The sequence below is a fragment of the Myotis lucifugus genome, unplaced genomic scaffold, assembly GCF_000147115.1.
Source record: "Myotis lucifugus unplaced genomic scaffold, Myoluc2.0 scaffold_7, whole genome shotgun sequence".
NCBI classification, from domain to species: domain Eukaryota; kingdom Metazoa; phylum Chordata; class Mammalia; order Chiroptera; family Vespertilionidae; genus Myotis; species Myotis lucifugus.
The window spans coordinates 6,597,759-6,617,350 of NW_005871055.1; the positions used below are offsets into that span (position 1 = coordinate 6,597,759).

At 44.3% G+C, this 19,592-nt stretch overlaps 1 protein-coding gene across 1 annotated transcript; it reads left to right on the forward strand.

Moving 5' to 3' along the window:
• The first annotated feature begins 3,376 nt into the window (after positions 1-3,376).
• On the forward strand, positions 3,377-14,788 carry SPERT (spermatid associated). The gene is given in 5 exon segments (XM_006083530.2): positions 3,377-3,451; positions 3,755-3,835; positions 13,578-13,993; positions 13,995-14,093; positions 14,095-14,788. Coding segments are annotated over 5 exon segments (1,365 nt in total).
• Positions 14,789-19,592: the final 4,804 nt, after the last annotated feature.

A 19,592-nucleotide genomic window follows, 5' to 3' on the forward strand; every position in this document is an offset into this window, starting at 1 on the left:
GTTCTCTAGATATGGCCTCAGGACAGGCCTGGGGTAAGGATTTTATCACCCTGGAGGGAACTAGGGGCCAAATGGCCAAAAGATCAGGGAAGGCAGTGGGAGTAAGAGTAGGCAAAATAGTATAATGTAAATAACACATATGAATAATATATAATAGTAATAAAATACATCCGGCTTATTGGCAGAGTCTTTTGTCCATGGGGTAGAGCATGTGCTCCTTGGCACTAGAGGTGCCTTCTGTGGGAGGAAGAGGTTCTATCTGCTGGAGATGGGCCACATGATGGGTTTAGGGACCCCCAAGGGTGGACTATATCCCAACGATGGATGGTAGGACCTGCCTACATAGCAGTGACTCTAATGCAGTGAAATAACATATCAAGTGCTGAGCACAGTGCTGATGCTCACTAGGTGTTCAGTTAATATTAGTTTCTGTTATGAATTCAATTTTGTCCTCCCAAAAAGGTATGTTGAAGTCATAACCCCTAATACCTCAGAATTGGATCTGATTTGGAAATAGTGTCATTGCAAATATAATTAGCTAAGATGAGGTTATGCAGGAGTAGGGTGGACCTTAACCCAATATAACTGGTCATATTATAAGAAGAGAACAGATACTGACGCTTGAGGGGAAAACCTATGTGATGACAGAGGCAGAGGCTGAAATGCTACTCTGCGAGTTAAGGAAGACCAAGGGTTTCCAACAACCACAGAAACTAGGAAGAGGTGAGGAAGAATTCTCCGGGTTTCAGAGGGAGCATAGGTCTGCCAATACCTTGATTTTGAACCTCTGGCCCCCAGAACTGTGAGACAACAAATTTCTATTGTTTTAAGCTATTCAGTTCATGGCCCTTTGTTTGGGCTGCCCTAGTAAATGAAAACAGCTACTTCCTTCTCTGTTTTGTCTTCCTAGCTCATCCTCAAAGATAGATGTGAAGGTGGTTTAATGAGATGTGTGTATAAGAGAAAACTGAACTGTGTTTTCTCGGTTTCATGTTCAATTCCCAACCCCAGTCGGGGTGTGTGCAGGAGCAACCAATCAATGTGTCTCTCCCATCTCTCTCTCTCTCTCTCTCTCTCTCTCTCTCTCTCTCTCTCTCTCTCCCTCCTCCCTTCTGTTCTGTCTAAAATCATTGTTAAAAATATACTTGGGTGAGAATTAAAAAAAAGAAAGAAAACCTTGGAGAAACAGAAAACAATGAATATTGACGAGGATGCAGAAAACTTGGAACCCTTATGTGTTGTTGGTGGGAATGTCAAATGATGGTGCAGCTGCTGTGAAAAAAAGTACGGGGATTTCTCAAAAGAGTAAAAATAAAACTGAATATGATTCAGCAATCCCACTTCTGGGTATATATCCAAAAAAATTCCAGCAGGATCTCAAAGAGATATTGCATACTTGTGTTAATTGCAGCATTATTCACAATAGTAACAGTTAAAACAGTACAAATGTTCATCAATGGATAAATAAAATGTGGTATATAAATAAAAAAGAATATTACACAGCTTAAAAAAAGACATCCTGTCACATGCCTGATATGAAGGTATCTTGAAGACATGATGCTAAGCCATTAAGCCAGTCACAAAAGGACAAATACTGTATGATTCTACTTATATGAGGTATCTAAAATAGTCAAAATCATAGAAATAGAATGTAGAAAGATGGTTGCCAGGGCAGGGGAGATGTAGGGGGTGGGGCGGGTGTTGGGTTAGTGTTTAATGGCCATAGAGTTTCAGTTTTGCAAGATGAAAAAGTTCTATTGCACAGCAATGTGAATATACTTAACACTACTGAACTGTATACTTACAAATATTTAAGATAGTAAATTTAATGTTGTGTGTTTATAACTACAATTTAAAAACAAAATTTTAATTTCAATTAAAAAAAACACCCTTGGAGAAATTCCCATTTAAAATGAGGAATTCTTTGATCATGTGATTAATTACCTTCTTGCTTTATATTTGAATTGCTGTATATTAGATTTTCTTAGAGTGATACTTGCTTGTAACTTGGGTGTGGGAGACTCCATTGGGCATTTAGGTGTCCTTGAATCTGCTGACCTCGACTTACCACTCTCTTCCCCTGCATATGGCATCATAATGCGGAATTGGAGCTCTCTGCCTTAGTAGAGGCTCAAGATACACAAGAGGGCTTGCACTAACAGTCACTAGAGGCAAAAGAGTGGACAAACTTGAGGTCATGGGGCAGGGCTGCCCCCTTCACAAAGCCCAGATGTCAGCATTGTGGTCTTGATGCAGTTTATACATATGGCAGAATAAAAATATATATTTGGTCTTTGTTCCTAGTTCCTGGTACAGAGCTCCTAAAACCCTTAAAATATCCTGGGTGATAGATGTGTCTTTTATTATTCATAAGGAGTCCCTTTGGAGCACATAAGTGTATGCTAATGAGGTGACTCCTAGTGAGGCCCCTGGATAGCTTTGGGATTGGAGCTGATTGCCAGGTGAATCAACCATGTGGTTAGAGGGTGGGTACTGTCAGCCCCCTGTGCCCCACCTCTGGAAAAGGGGATGGGCGTGGGCTGGAAATTTTCAATCACCAAAGACCAATGATTTAATCAATCATGACGATGTGGTGGAACCTCCATAAAAACACCTAATCAACAGGGTTTGGAGAGCTTTTAGGTTAGTGAACACATGGAGATGCTGGGAGGCTGACGTGTCAGTGAATAAGGATGGAAGGTTTACATCTCTCTCTGTCTTGCCCTAAGCAATTCTTCCATTTGGCTGTTCCCAAGCTGCATCTTTTATAATAAAACAGTAATTGTAAGTAAAGTGTGGTTGTTATTTTTTTTAGTTCTGTGAGCTATTCTACAGAATCATCAAACCCGAGGAGGGGGTTGTGGGAATCCCTGATGTAGCCAGTTAGTCAGAAATACTGGTGGCCCAGGCATCTGAATTAGGGGCAGTCTTGTGGGAACAAGCCGTTAACTTTGGGATCCGATTCTAACTACAGATAGATTGTGTTAGAATTGAATGGAATTTCAGGATGTCCAGCTGGTGTCAGAGAATTGGAGAACTGGTTGGTGTCAGAAAACATACTGCATTTCATTTTTTCTCAGTCTGGAAAGAATTCAGTTTGGGTTCCTTCCTTGTTGAGTAATCCAACTACAAGTAGACGATGCCACCTCTGAAGAAAAGATAGGGATCTGAGCCTAGCCTAGCAGGAGGGATGCAAATGGCAGCCAGAATGACCAAACAGGGGGTTAGTGTTTGGACTATTATGTGTCACACTGACCCTGACCAGGCAAGTGGACACACCAGGGTGAGCTTTTTCTGACTGCCAGATGCCTCATTCCTGCCTGAGATGCTCAGAGACAGAGACCATGAGCCTTGAAAAGCACTATATTGTTTTGTGATGTCACCTCTGGAATGTTCTGAGTGTTTTGGTGACCAACTTCTGCATAGGACCTATACCTGGCACCTAACATTGGTATGGCTTCTTACTTGAGATAAAAATAATAATCTTAAAAAGATACTAGGTGTAGGTATCTCTGCTCCAAAGGCTTTTGGAAGGCTTTGACACCAACCACAATACCTATCTTAACTTTTGTTCAGATGTTGATAAAGCCCCTTATCAGATATCATCTTCACATTCTTTCAAACTCAGTTTTTCATAATGTACATAATTTACAAGAGGAGGTAAGTGAGTAGAAACTCCTGTGTTTTACAGATGAGAGATTGAGGCCCAGATGATGAGCTGGGAAGCAGACATCTTATTTTCTCTTTTCCACAGCACTCAAGGCCACATTTTACAAGAACAAGAGATACCAGACCTGAAAACCTAGAAATTCCAATCAATGTGGTTCTACCTCAGGTATGGATAATCACAGAAGGATGTAAAGTATCAGTTTTAGCCAGTATATTCCTCCTCTTTCAAAACTCTAGCAAGATGTTATAGAATGACGCCTATAGAGTAGTCAAGACCTTGATTTTAGTTGTGTGTCAGCTGCCAACCAGCTGTGTGTGACTATTTCATCTAGTCATGTGTCAGGGAGTCCACTTAGCCACTGTGGGTCTTGGGTCCCCTCATTCCTCGACTGAAGAGGGTGGGTTAGGTGATCTGGTAAGACCTTCCAGCCCTAACACATGACACTCTGAAATAAGCCAATCTTCTGAAAATTAGGTGTTTTGGTACTCGTGCCACCACTCTGGATTTTTGGAGGAGAATCAGAACTGGGGCTTGCAATCAAATACATATAACTCAATCCATGAGAAGAAAACCTAGTACATACAACGGGATACAAGGTCATTTGGAAATGTCAAGAGAATGAAGGCCTGCTGTTCACCCAAGACAGAGTGTAAGGGGGTGGGCATAAGGGATTCAGAACAGAGACCAATGAAAGGATGAAGTCTTGACAGGCTGGAGATTCTCAGTTCTCCTTCTGCTAAGCAGCCGTTTCCTTGGCGGGGTTCTCCTGATTGGATTGTGTCGACTGCTGCTATGTCACAAAGGGGGCAACCTTACTTCTCCACAGAGTCACCTAAGGCCCTGTTGGAAGACCATGGCAGTGCAACCAAAGGGGCTGAAATGTAGGATGGAGGAGTCCAGTGCAGAGGTAACTATCTGAAACCTCTGTCCAGGGATGTGGAGGGACAGTATTGATTACCAGTGTTACATGTTTTGAAAAGAACAAGATTAGAAAGAAAACCTTCAGCATTCTTTCCACAGGTGGAGGTAACTGTAACATTCTAGGCAAGTATGTTCAGCAGGAGGACACCTACAGGACAAAAAAGCATTCTGGCTATTTGTTTTCACATTATTCTATAACTTTGTAGTGAACAGCTACTTCCCTGTTTCAGCTCATGAAGCTTAGAACATAAGCTCACTTCATCCTGATCATTAGACAGGATGGCTTGCCCACAAGGTTCCTGCAACTGTAGGAACCTTGTTTTAGGTTTGATTCTTTCCACGTAACATACACATGCAGGTCTGTTGGCCACTACTCTCCTGATGATGGGTGTTGCTCCTTTGGTTTGTTCGCAGCTCATATAAATCAATGTTTGTTTTGTTAAGGGACTGGCAGAGGGTACCAACCTGAAGATGAGGTTGGGCATGGGGGTCAGAATAGGGTTTGAAATAGTGATTATGTGATAGAGAGTTATGAAAGTCTTCAACCTAGCATAACTCTCCCTGCCAGCCTCCCAGAAACAACCCAGCATGGCGGAGGAGAGAAAGAGAACAGAACTGGAGAGTGGTTTAAAAAGACTCGAGCTTGTTCTGGGGCCATCCACTTCCTGTGCTGCAGGACCCGATGCCCCTGCTGGGGTCCAGGAGTGCATGGAGGGCATGGGATGGGAGGATACCTGCTGCCCTGGGCACAAGTGCTCCTTATGGGCAGATATGGCATCATGGGTACACCTGCCAGGGGGACATAAGTCATGTACCAGGTTTCACACACCTGCCAGGATGTTCTAGGCTGGTGCACTGGGGGAGGGGTATGGTGATCTATAAGTTTAGATTATCTGAACTGTGCCACCACTAGGGCTGTGGGAGGGACCAATGACTTCGTCGGACCTCCTCCAGGCTTGGGGAAAGGGATTGATGTGGTTAACAAGGGGAAGGAGAACTATCTGACCGAGCACTGATTTGATCATGTGTTGAGCCCTGGGCCATGCAAGTATGAGGCAGCGATTATACAAGTGCAGGAACTGGGAACCCCAGGAACCCTACTAATAACAGCAGAGCTGGAGTTAGGGGCTTAAACCCAGGTTAATGCCCACTCACTCTGCTACACCACAAGTTGGGAATATGCCACCTGGCTGGGCCAGGCCATGCCTTAGCCTTCTGCTTCTTCTCTTGCTTTTATAGATAGTGCTTCCTCTTCCTGCATCTTACCTGTTTGCACCTGACCTTCCTGCATCTATCTGTCACATGCTGTTTTATTCTGGAACTGAGTCCATTTGTTTTAGAAGGGAATTGCATCAGCAGCTCTGTGTCTCCAGAAAGTGCCTTTGGCCTCCCAGCTCCCAATCATGCTGCGCATTGGGGCTCCTCAGTTACATGGCAAATGCCTATGACTCACTAATTGTTATCACCCTTAGGTCTTTCCAGGTCTTATTGATTTCTAGTTTTTCTTCCTCATATTAAATATTTGTGTTTTCTGATCTATTTCCCTTCAGCACATTAAGTTGCAAGCCATCAGTGTTATTTCCTGCCCAAGCTAGCTGACCTCCTGGTTCCTTTGGTACATATGTTTATAATGATTCAGTTCTCACAGGCATTCCTGTTTCCCCAACTGAGCACTATCTGTGAATTTCATGAAGATGTTTACTACTTGATCATTAATGAAGTATCTATACTCTGAAAGCACCCTCCAGGGCCCCCTCATTCCTCCACTTTCCTTTTCTCAATCCCATTTGTTTGGGCTTGTTCTTTGGAAGTTATGGAGTCTGCTGACAATACCAATATCTCTGCCAATTTGATTTCATGAGATTCTTAAGCAATTAGCTGAAACTACCACACATGATGACATATTTATCCTCTTTGCTCTTAATGTTATAATTTATTAAAATCAATTACATTCACCTGTGAATTATCCTCTTACCTATTTGCATTAAAATCAACATTGATTTTAACATGGTATAGGGAGCTGATAATGAGCTTCAGCCTTTGTCACCTCATCTGAAAATTAGTAGTATATCTGGCTCTTCCTTCTAGCATCCTGGGCCTCTCAGCTTCCTATGCCGGTAAGTACCTCAGATGGCTGAATGCTCTTTGATTGTAACCCTCAGTACTGTTGGCAAAGTAGGTGTTTAAAAAACTTTGTTAATAGTCTTGGAATCTACTAGGCTTTGGACATCTCTTCTGGTGTGTGGTAGCCACACTGTTCCAGGAGTGGAGAGAACTTCAGTGTTAGGTAAGCCGGCCAGTCCTGTCCCTAAACCCATTTAGATGGGAAGCCACCAACCCCAGGAACTCCACCCCAAAAGGTCCCACACAGAGAGTCCTGTTCCTTAGAAATGCCGTAGCATCAGTAAGAGACATTGGTCTTATCACCCACCCCTTTACCCTTTGCCTCTTCTCCCCCACCATTGACCACTCTTCCTCTGTTCTCTCCACTTGCCAGGAGGCTGGTGATCTGAAAAAGGCACCCAGTTGTTGGTGATTTCAAACATTTTTCTTCCAGGATCACTTATATTTAAGAAGGAAATGACAGGGAGAAGGCCAGGCCTGATGCTAAGGAACAATTCCCATTCATAGGTGAGATTCAGGCATCTGTGAAGGATTTGTGCCCAGGGCTCTTCCTGAATCCCCAGCATAAACACATTTTAGGTTACAACTATGAGCACATTCTCCTGAGGGCAGAGTCTCTAGTCTCTTGGTCACCTTCCTAATAAGGCCTGAAGGGAAGGTATCGTGAACCTCGTAGCCAATTGTATTTCTCTCCTCCATCCATCCTCATATCCCATTCTCCCAGGAAAAAGCCAACTGTTTCCTCTCCCTCCTACTGGATGTGTCTTATTGTGAAAGCATTTCCCAATGGTCAGGGAGGAGACAATCTTCCTGGGCCAAGCTGCTCTGGGGACTTGGACCTGCTGCCAGAGGCTCGGCCTCCAGGCTTATCAGAACTTTCAGGGATGTTCCAGGGGCTTTTTGTTGGCTCCTATCTTTTGTCAGGGCTCAAGGACATCAAGGACAGAATAATTTAGCTTACAAAACCAACCCAGTGAGACCACTGGTCAAGGTGACCTCCTGAGAAGGAGCTGGCTTCAAACATAGGCTATGGAGGCCTGGGATTTTGTACCTCATGTATTTGCTTAGCACAAATGCTCACATTTTGGAAAGTCCTTTTGTAAAGAAATATATTCAGCATTTGCCATAGGCCAGGAATTTTGTTTTTGCCTTACAAGTAGACCTGGCCATCTGGTCTTTATGACGGCTTGCCTACCACTTTCTTGGCCTCTCAGAACAACTTAAGGAAACAGGTAGACCAGCTACATTTAGGTTCATTTTAGAGGTGACATTCAGAGTAGCTAAGTGACTTGCTGAAGAGCACTCAAAGATATGGGACATTGGAGCCCAAAGTTACTGAGAATTTTCGGCCTCAGCACTCATTATATTATAGGTTTAAGATGGTGATATAGACAACCAGCATGCCCGAGGCATTTGTATGCAGGGGACAGCTGAAGAGCTACATAGATGAACCTACAGTTTTGTGAGATTCACATGAGGAGACTTCCACTGTTATACCACTTATATTATGCAGCAGCAGCTCTGCAGTTTAAATATATGAATTGAAATGAGGACATAGCTTTATCAAATACACTAGTATATTAAGACAAACAAAATCACCTCTTTTGTAAGCCAAAAATGGCACAATGTTAACAGTTTCACATATTTCAACCTAATATCTCCTCCTTAGCTTTCAGTGCATTTTGGTTTGATTAGCAAGGGCTCATTACGCCTCCACTGTATATGAAATGTGCTGTTCTAATTTCCAGGACTAAGGATGTAAAAAAAAAAAAAAGGAACAGGTCACTGTCTTAGAGAGCTGCAATTTATTCACCTAGGGAGAAGACAGGACAGAACATAAGAGAACCACTGCAAAGTAATTATATTGACAGATACAAAATAAAGCATCTGGCCTTTGTGAGGGGCTAGGATGAGCATGTCATTTGAGTCAGCCTGGTTTTAAACCATGGCTTTGCCCCCTTCCTGGCTATGTGATCTGAGGTAGAACCATGGGTGGCTCTTTTTGGTAAGACATTAACTATGAATGTGGAAATCAATTATCATATAGTCATATGATATGACACGCCATGGCAAAGATGGCAGTGCCTACAGCCAATAAGGAGGAAATATGCTAATTGACTGCCCCGCTCTCAAAGATGGTGGCGCCCACAGCCAATAAGGAGGGAATATGCTAATTAGCTGCACGCCCTCAAAGATGGCTGCACCTACAGCCACAAGATGGTGGTGCCCAGTCCCCTCAGCCCAGCCAGGGTGGCAAGCTTATGCCAAGGCTGGGCCCACCCCCAGGCGGGCCTAGCTCCATGCGCCTGCCTCCGGAGTCCCCCAGTCCCCTCAGCCCCCCAGCCACCCAGGGCTGGCCCGAGGCACAGGCAAGCCTCAGATGGTGGCTGCCCAGCTGCCCAGGGCTGCCCAAGGTTCAGGTAACCAGGGCTGGCCGAGGCTTGCACTGCTGGTAGTAGCAGCAGCAGCAGCAGAGGTGTGATAGGGTGTCGCCTTTTCCTGATCATCAGGTTGCCTCCTGCCCCTGAGGGCTCCCGGACTATGAGAGGGGGCAGGCTGGGCTGAGGGAGCCCCCCTCCAGTGCATGAATTTTCATGCACTGAGCCTCTAGTTGTCATATAATAGTCATTTAGTAAGTGTTATTTTCTTTTTCTTATTCTATAAATCTTTCTCTAAGGAAATGCTAAACAACTTATCTTCCTAACTGAAGTACATCCTTGCATTTCTGCAGCTCACTATAAACAAAAAAAATATCACATTTTATTATTTTATTTTGAATTCTACAATAAACTGCGGTGGGACAGCATTTATAGTAAGGTTGTGCACTGCAACAACAGTTGTAAATAGCACCCTCTGGAGTTTGTCATTGTACAACCTGCACAAACACGGGGTGACTCTGAATCATGTTAGTATCCACATATCCTATACATGGAAATATAAGCATGGAAATGAAAATATCTTAAAAGGTCATGCACTCATACAGTGCAAAGCCAGGACTCACCAGGTGTCCAGCCACGGATTCCCATCCTTACTGCCTGCATTAATGCTTGTGGAACTTTGACCTCTCTCATTTGACCTCTCTCTAATAACTGACTTTTTAAATTGACTGGAAGTTCCCTGAGGGTAAGGTCTGAGACTGTATGCTAAAGCAATATTAGTTGATTCATTAACATAAATGTGGAAGAATAATTGGTGCAATAACATTCAGAGTGGGACTAGATTAGGGTGAGGAGTTTTCACAAGGCCAGGAAAGAGCTTTCATTTGAGGACCAAGTTCAGCTGGTCTGATTGCAATCAGGGAAATCAATGGGAAGGAAAGAATTTGTCTTGGCATAATGTTTTCCCAAAGTTCAATCAGGACTCTTGGCATATCTGAAATGCCTGTATATTTAGTATCTTCTCACTTTCAGAAATAGAAAAGGTGCTGCTTTACTTTAGCCTCATCTTGGGTAGATGAGGCTAAAATTCTTGGGTAGATGAGGCTAAAGTGAAGATGTTTTTGTGTTCTAAAAGACTAGGCCATGAGTCAGTAGTGGATTTGATTTCTTTCTTGGTCCTATCTGGAGATAGAAGGAAAGATATTAGGACTCAGTTATAAGGGGAGAATTTGGTCTCCTGGGTAAAGAAGTAAAGGAACCTATTAGTCCATCAACATTTTCTGAATCAGGAGTGGTGGGCATGGAACAGAGAAGGCAACAGGGTCTTGCTAGGAAGTGTTGACCATTTAAGGGAGGGGACAAGATGTCAACTAGGTTAGTAAAAGAATTCTGCTGGGGGCATTGTGGTACCCATTCACAAATGTGGATCTGTGGAACCAGATAAATTTAGACTAAGAGGGTATTTAGAGGTAATGCCACCGATCCTCATTATACAGAAGTGGAAACAAAGGTCAAAAGGTGAGAGGATGTGACTAAGGCCACCTGATGGCATGCATAAAGATAAGGACCCAGATACCAGATTATCCATAGCTAGAGAACCATCACTTTACATTAAGTTTTTATTTAGTGCATTTCTGTTGAGGGGACAGTTGAAAATTCATTGAGTACCCAGTTCAGAAAGTGAATATAGAATAATGGCAGCTGAATAGGATGATTTAAAGGCCATCAGGGATTCTCTGAACAGGTATAAAGCATTATACATTTCTCTTTGGACATATACTTATATCAAGAAGACTATCTCTCTGATTGAAATCAAACAACCCTAAAAAAGAAATAGGACAATTAGGGAAATTTGAACGCTGACTCAGTAATTGCTGATATTAAGAAATTATTGCTAAATTTTAAAAGGATGATAATGGTATTGTGGTTTTGTTTAAAAGATACACATTGATTTATTTATGGATAAAATGAGACAATGTCTACACTTTGCTTTAAAACAACCCAGTGACAAGGGAGTGGTTGTGGAATTGGCTGATGGGATATATGAAATAATTGTGGCCTCAATTTAATAATTACTGAAGCTAGGTGATGGGTACATGAAACAATGTACACATCTAATAATTATTAGATTATTCTCTTTATCTTTTTATATATGTTTGAAATTTTCTATAATGAAAAGGTAAGGAAAAAGTGTCTTGGCCCCCAAAGTACTGCAAATCCTTTGATAAATCCATGGCAATCCCCCATGTGTATTCCTCAGACATATAAGTTCAGGGAACCAGAACTGGGTTTGTGGATTAGCAAGTGCACTGATACGGGTTATTTAACTTATCTGAGTTTGAGTTTCTCCATCTGTAAAATGGGAATAATAATAACACCTTTTAAATTCAGTGTCGTGAGGTAATTCGATAGATAGAATGCTCAGCTCAGGGCCTGGCACAAAATTGAGGCTCAATATTTGTTTCCTTCTTCCCTTTCCTTTTCAGGATTGGGATACACACCATTGACTAAAACTGCATTTTCCATAATAAGATAGTGTAGAGCAGTGGTTCTCAACCTTGGCTGCACATTAGAATCACCTGGGAATCTTTTTTAAATCCTGACTTCTGGGCCTTATCCTCTGGAAATCAGGATTTTATAAAGAATCCCCGGTGATTCTAATGTGCAGCCAAGGTTGAGAACCACTGGTGTAGAGTAAGACGCTGCTGAGATGGAGCCTTGCATTGTTTCTAGTTTGAGGATGGAGAGGACCTCTCCAGTTGTACTCCTTGTTGACCTTGGCTAATCTTCCCAGAAATCTAGATCAAAGGACCTTAAATTTACAAGGACATGGTGTGGACTATCCTCCATAAGGTTCATTCTGATCATAGGTTCAGCCACAAGAGCCAATGTGCTTTTCCAGTTGAGAAATATAAAAACTATGGAGGCTGGATTTATTTAAAGCAAATAAGGATATGATTACAGAATGTCCTCACACCCTCACTATCTGGAAGATTAATCACATCCTTACAAAGTTAATGACATGTGCTTATTGTAAAGTTAATGGCATAGAACTGTGCCATCTATTTGTCTAGCTCGTTGGGTCTTAAGGAATTCTAACCAACCTTATACACTGTGCAAATTATCTCTATGTACACACACACACACACACACACAGTATATGTGTAGAGATATACAAATATACACTATATAAATATAGTATATAACCTGACTTATTTTCTATCTTCTCTATCTGTAAAATAGTGAAAGTAACCTAAGAAATAAGAAATTTGTATTTGGAGAGCATTGCGATGTACTTGGATGAAATGTTTTCAGTGTATTCAGAAGTAAATATCACGATCATATTTTTATTTAAATGTATTGCTGCGGTTGCTGTGTCTTCTCCAGGATGCATTTCACCTGTTCACCACTTTTTGAATGCAACTCAGAATTCTTCCATTAGTGAAGCCTACTTTTCCGGATAACATCCTACATTTCTATGCCACCTGGCAGTTTTAAAATCACTTTTGCATTCCTTCTCTCATTCAGTCCTCACAAAGTGTTGTGAACCAAGCAGGGCACGCGTTATTTCCATTTTGGGGCACATTTCACTGACTTTCAGTGTTGGAAGGTGCCTAATTTGAGATCATGGAGCTTGACAACCCTGCTGTTACTGGTGAAAAATCTGGGTCTCAGGGAGGGCGAGAGCTCTTCATTTCACATGCGAATCAGCAACAGAACCGTCACTCTCATTACTGGTGAATCCATGTTTGTAAATTCGCCTAATTTTTTTCCACTAAATTTATTTTTGGTAACTCCCAAATCAGCACTCCTGGCACTTCCGCGGCCATCCACGGACACGCACAGAGTGAGGGAACACTTGAGGTGCCTGCCGCAAAGGTGCTCAGTGAGGAGCCTTGTTTCAGCTCTTCTACTGTGAAATGGCGTTTATTTCACAGCTTATTTAGTACCAGGATTTTCACATTTCCGTGCTTTTTGTTGGTGATTTCACTGCCGAAAATCACCCTCGAGCATCATGCTGAAGTGCTGTCTCGTCTTCCCAAGCACACGAAGGCAGGGGTGTGCCTTACAGAGAAAACAGGTGTCAGGTGAACTTTGTTCAGGCGTGAGTTACAGTGCTGTCGTCAGAGTTCAATGCTAACGAATCAACAATACGTATTAAATAAGGTGTCTCTCAACAGACACAAATGGGCGATGTGCTGAATGGTGGGTGAAAATGTGACCAGAGGCTCTCAGGAACCTAACCTAGTAGTCATGGTTCAGTATCATAATTCATGGTTCAGTGTCCTCAGAAATTTCATCGAACAGCACTGCGGGGAATAATGAGCGTCAACTGCAGTACCTTGTGAGGACCACAAGAGGCAAAAGTGCCTACTGTGGCCGAGCCAGGCCAGACCATCAGCCGGGGGTTATTGCGGGGTGTCAGCCAGCCTAGGGTGTGTCCGCCCCTTCACTAACTCTGGGCCTCCTGTTCTCTCCCGCAGAGGGGCACGGCCGAGCCCTTCCTGAGGCTCCACAACCTGTACTCCAGCCCGCGCTGCCCCAGGCAGGCCGCCCTGTCCAGGCCCAGCCGCAGGGTGGTCAGCCAGCACTCCTACCCGCTGAATCGCTTCTCCTCTGTGCCCCTGGACCCCATGGAGCGCCCCACCTCCCAGGCCGACCTGGAGCTGGACTACAACCCTCCCCGCGTGCAGCTCAGCGACGAGATGTTCGTGTTTCAGGACGGGCGGTGGGTGAACGAGAACTGCCGCCTGCAGTCGCCCTACTTCTCCCCCTCGTCGTCCTTCCACCACAAGCTGCACCACAAGCGGCTGGCCAAGGAGTACCTGCTGCAGGACGAGAACAAGTGCCTGCGGGAGGAGAACCGCGCCCTGCGCGAGGAGAACAAGACCCTCCGCAAGGAACAAGATCCTGCAGGTCTTCTGGGAGGAGCAGAAGCTGTCGCCCGGCCGCGAGGACAGCCGGGCCTCGTCGCCGCTGCTGCGAAGGAGAGCGCGGCCCCGGAGCGGCGAAGAAGGACCCGGCGCTGCAGGGGCACCGCAGCCAGGAGAACAGCGCCCTGCGGCTCCTGCGCGAGGAGAACCGCGCCCTGCAGCAGCTGCTGGAGCAGAGAAAGGCCTACTGGGTCCCGACGGAGGAGAAGCCCGGCCCCGCGGAGGAGAGCAACCCGGCCCCCTCGCCCCTGGAGGAGCCGCACGGCCCCGGGCTGCTGCCCGACCCGGGCGCGGGCCTCTCCCCCTTCGAGGAGCCCAAGGGGCCCGCCAGCCCGCAGGACGACTCCAAGACGCTGCGCGCCCTGCGCGAGATGGTCAGCAACCTGGCGGGCTCCTCCCGGGAGGAGGAGAGCCAGGCGGCCGCGGGCCTGGCGGACGGCAGCCAGCCCCTGGAGCTGCTGCGGGAGATGAACCAGGCGCTGCAGGCCCTGCGGGTTGAGAACCAGAGCCTGCAGGTCCTGCGCGAGGAGAACCGGCTCCTGCAGGAGGAGAACCGCGCGCTGCACGTGCTGCGCGAGGAGCACCGGCTGTTCCAGGAGGAGAACAAGGCGCTGTGGGAGAACAACAAGCTGAAGCTGCAGCAGAAGCTGGTCATCGACACGGTGACCGAGGTCACCGCCCGCATGGAGATGCTCATCGAGGAGCTGTACGCCTTCATGCCGGGCAAGAACAAGGACCCCAAGAAGCCCCCCAGGGTCTGAGGCCGCCAAGGCGCACAGAGGCACCGAGCTGGGGGCACAGCCTATTGGGCAGAATAAAATCTCCTGCCTTTTGATTTCCTCGCCTGCCTTCACCCACTAGCTCGTGCCTGTTGAGCAGAATGATCGGCCTTCCTAAACTCAGAGCAGTAATAAAGGCGAGAGGAGGCTGGGTCCAGTTAACGCGGTGCTGCGCTGCCTTTTTCTTTCGTGTTTTTTTTTTTTGTTTTTTTTTTTTTTTTAGAGCAGTTTTAGGTTTACTGCAAAATTGAGGGGAAGTTACAAAGATTTCACATAGACTTCCTGCCTCACGCATGCGTACTCTCTCCCATTAACAGCCCTCACCAGAGGGCACACTTGTTAAAATTGCCGAGCTCCCATTGGCACATCATCATCACCCAAAGTCCATAGTTTACATTAGGGTTCACTCCTGGTGCTGTGTATCCTATGGGTTTGGACAAATGTCTGGTGATATGTGTTCACTTATGTATCACACAGAGTATTTTTACTGCTCTAAAATCCTGTGATAAATAAGTGAATACATGTGCTCCCCTGTTCATTCCTCCCCATTAACCTCTGATCTTTTTACTGTCCCCATAGTTGTATCAGAAGGTCATAGAGTGGAATTGTACAGTGTGTATGTAGCCTTTTCAGAACTTGCTTCTTTCACTTAGTGATGTTCCTTTAAGATTCCTCCATGTCTTTTCATGGCTTAATAGCTCATTTCTCTTTAGCCCTGAGTAATATTCCATTGTTTGGATGTACCATAGTTTATTTATCCATTCACCTACTGACATCTAAGTTGCTTCCAAGTTTAGGCAATTATGAATCTGGCTTCTTTTTATTCTCATTATTCCCAGTCTATTCCTTCATTATATTCTGTTTATCTCTTTCATTTCCTACCTTTATTTCCCCTTCCCTTTCCTCCTCATCCTCCCCTCTTTCTCTGTCTTTCTTGCTTTCTAGTCATCTTCAATTTTCAAGGTTATGGTGTGGGAGATGGCCATAACCATAGAAAAGGTCACTCTCCAGGGGTTCTCAACCTTCCTAATGCCGCGACCCTTTAATACAGTTCCTCATGTTGTGGTGACCCCCAACCATAAAATTATTTTCATTGCTACTTCATAACTGTAATTTTGCTACTGTTATGAATTGTAATGTAAATATCTGGTATGCAGGATGTATTTTCAGGGGTCGAGACCCACAGGTTGAGAACCGCTGCTCTAGACAAGGGCTTTGAAGGTGTGTGCTATTGGGGTTGGATAACTCTTTGTTGTGGGGGCTCTCCTGTGCATTGTAGGATGTTTATCAGAATCTTCCTTTTTCACTGGATGCCAGTAACAGCCACCCAACCCCCAGTTGTGACAACCAAATATGTCTCCAGACATCACCAAACGTCCCCTCAGTGGACAAAATCCCGGATCCCGGTCCCCTCTTCCCCACATTGCTTTAGGTTTCTTAAACCACATTTCTTGAAACACGAGTCCCTGAACTGCTCTGAGAAAATGAAGGTTTCAGGGAAATGCTGTTGCAATTCTCTGAGGCAGGTTCATAATCATACTCCCAACTTAAAGGGTCTCAGAAGTCCTACAAAGAAGAAGCCTGCTTAGCTTTGGTGAACCAGAAGAGCCAAATCTCTTTATGTTAGCCTGCTGATCGTCCAGTTTGGGAAGTGTTGCTCTGTGCTCTCCCGACCCTGGGCTCACATCCCTACCCCTGTGTGGCCTCTGCTTACTCATGGTTCACACTTCTCAGTTGGATGTAAAATGTGGGTGGCTGCCAGGTTCACTGGAGGGAAGGTTTAGAGGTTCAATATTTGTTGTTCTGGGCTTCAATTCCCACTTCAAAGTTAAACATATTTCAGAACCAAAAAGTTAAAAAGTACCCTCAGTTTCCTATAAAAGATAGTTGGACAGAGGTTCCTAAACTTTGTTATATGGTAGAGTCACCTCAGGGTCTTGAAAAATACTGATGCCTGGGCTCCATTCCTAGACATTCTGATTTAATTGGTATTGGGTACAACTGGATACTGCGGGGTTAAAAGTTCCCTAGGTGATTGCAACATGCAGCAAGTTGAGGAATCACTGTAGTGGGGTGAGTTAAGCCACCTGATTCTCAATATAATGCTATGTTCACTAGTAATGGGTATAAGTGAGTACACATATGTGAGGGAAAAGAGTACCCATTTTGCTGATAGAAAAACTGATCGTTGTTCACTCCTAATCCATTGTTCATGCTTGCTAGATTTCTGCGTCTTAGACAAGCTCCAGAAGGTGAGCCAAAGGCCCACCTCTGAGGAGCTCTTTGCCCGTTGCTTTTCACTTGATGTGACTCTGTGGTCCTCATCCTTTGAAGTGGGAATTATGATTTATTCTATAGCTATGAAAACTGGAATACCAAGGATTTGCCAGAGGTTAGCCAGCTAATAAGAGCCAAACTGGGACTTCAACGCAAACTTAATGAGGGCAGATTCCAAACTCTTTCTATTAGATCACATTGCCAAGTGAACCTGGTCTCCAAAAATTGAGTTTAGAAATAGTTTTGGTACCTATTTTCCGGATTTATGAAGTTGTTGAGTCTAATCCAAATTAGCCTCAGAAATCCCAAATGAGGGAGAACAATGATAGAAGTATTTGCTCTCTCCAGCTGGTGATTACACATCAAATATGTACCAAAGGACAGAAGGGGACTGATGTGCACGTAGAGGCTGCATGATTTTTTCCCCGGTTGCCACCAGAATCCGATAAATAGGAAATGGTTGCTAATGGATCTCTGGCCCTTCGTATTTTTTTCTCTTCTAAATTTGGTAAATACATCATGCAGGGCATCATGAAAAACATAGTTTAAGTCAACGTAATAACAAATGGTGTAAGGATTTTTTTTTCATTTTTTTGTTGATGAAATCAAATTGATATCTGTGATTCCAGACAACTGGAAGACAAAGGCACACTCCTTTGTCTTATATTGTGTTACAAATATTTAACTTGGATTAATCTACATAATAGCAGCTGGAGGCTTTCTTGCAAGCTGAGGGAACTCAAAAGACTTAATACTATTTAACAATGTCCAATTTCTCTGTCAGGCAGAGTCTAAATGGGTGAAAAATTAGCAAGATGAGCCATAAAATGTCATTTTTATGGAGAAGGGTAGATTTACTTCAAAACAATGTTTCAGTGTATAGTGTAATCTGTCATAGATTAGGTAACGTTCAGTGGGAGCCTGTAAGAGTTGCCTTTAGTGAGCTAAGCATTCTATCTTTCCTAGTTTCTCCCATTTGGCCTTGGCTTGGCTGGCTGGCACTCTTGGTTGCTAGGGTCAACTACAGCACTCCAACTGAGTTGCCTGAATCCTATCTGCAGGCCTATCTAGGGCCCAGAAGTTGAGGGTCAGGTCCAACAAGGACACTCACAACCTGAAACAGCAGGCTAATTATGGAAACCAAATAAGCTAAAGGAAGGGATTCCAATAGGAAATCATCCTGAGTTTTTAGCAGAGTGGCAACAATAGGAACTAGAAACAAAACTTCTGAAGAAAATCTTTTAGGCTTTAGTATACTTTGATTCTATTCTTGAACTTTTCACTTTTCTGAGGACTTTCAGAGGGACCTCCATCTGCACGTAGTGAGTATTTGTTAGAATCCAGTGTTTTGTTGGACAGCAAGGGAAGCAGCAGGGAGCAAGGCTTTGGGACAGGTGTCTGATGGAGGAAGTCAGAGAGACCCCACAGTCCTTAATAACCACCAGTTTATTGTTCTCGGAGTTGAATCTGATTCATTAGATGGGAATGGCTTTTACTGAGAAGCTAGATCATTTTCAGAATATTCTGGCTATATCAAGAGCAGCTGCTGGAAACTGCATTTTTTCCATTGCTAATTTTGAGCCTTTGAATATTTTGCAGCAGACAGAATGTGCTTGACAACTGGAAGACAAAAGGCATGCTCTCCCTGCTCTCCCCGGGTTTGTGCTCCTTTCCTCATTCGCATGCAAGTCTTCTCCAGCCTGAGCTCTTATCAGTTTCTCTGAATAAACCTTTCTTTTCAGATTTCTTACCCTCTTTGTTCACTCAAACAATGGCCTTTGTAACCAAGGACAAAGTTAGGAACTGGTGACAGATTATCTTTAATGTTGTCAATGGCAAGTGACTTTGTGGTTGTTGTTGTTGTTAATCCTCACCCGAGGATATTTTTTTTTACCCATGATATTCAGAGAGAGCAGAAGAGGGGGGGAGAGACAGAGAGAGAAGCATTGACGTGAGAGAGACACATTGATTGGTACCCTCCTGCGTGGGCCCCAACTAGAGCCAGGAGTTGAGCCTGCAACCAAGGTACATGCCCTTGACCAGAATCGAACCTGCGACCCTTCAGTCTGAGGGACAACACTCTAACCACTGCACAAAACTGGCTAGGGCAAGACAAATGACTTTTAAGTTTGTGACATTTTCTCTCTCTAAGCCTGCTTTTACTAGTATTATTTGCAGAGGGTGATTCAGAGATCTCCATCGGAAATCGTTTGTGGGAACACAAAGCCCAAACCTGTTCAGAAACTGGTCAGTTGTTATTCAGAAACACTGTGTAGGATGGAATAGAATTTCTTGGTTATCCGTTTTTGTGGGCCTGTGGTTGGGCTGTCCTCATCTTTTTCCTCTCTTTCACTCATCCAATCCATCACAAGGTCCTGTTGATTCTATCTCCTAAAAGCTCTTGAACCCTTCTCTCTATTCTCATGGGTGTTACCTCAGTCCTGACCACTGCTGTCTAATGGGTGACTGCTCCAACTCCGAATTGACTTCCTTAGCTCCAAGGTTAACT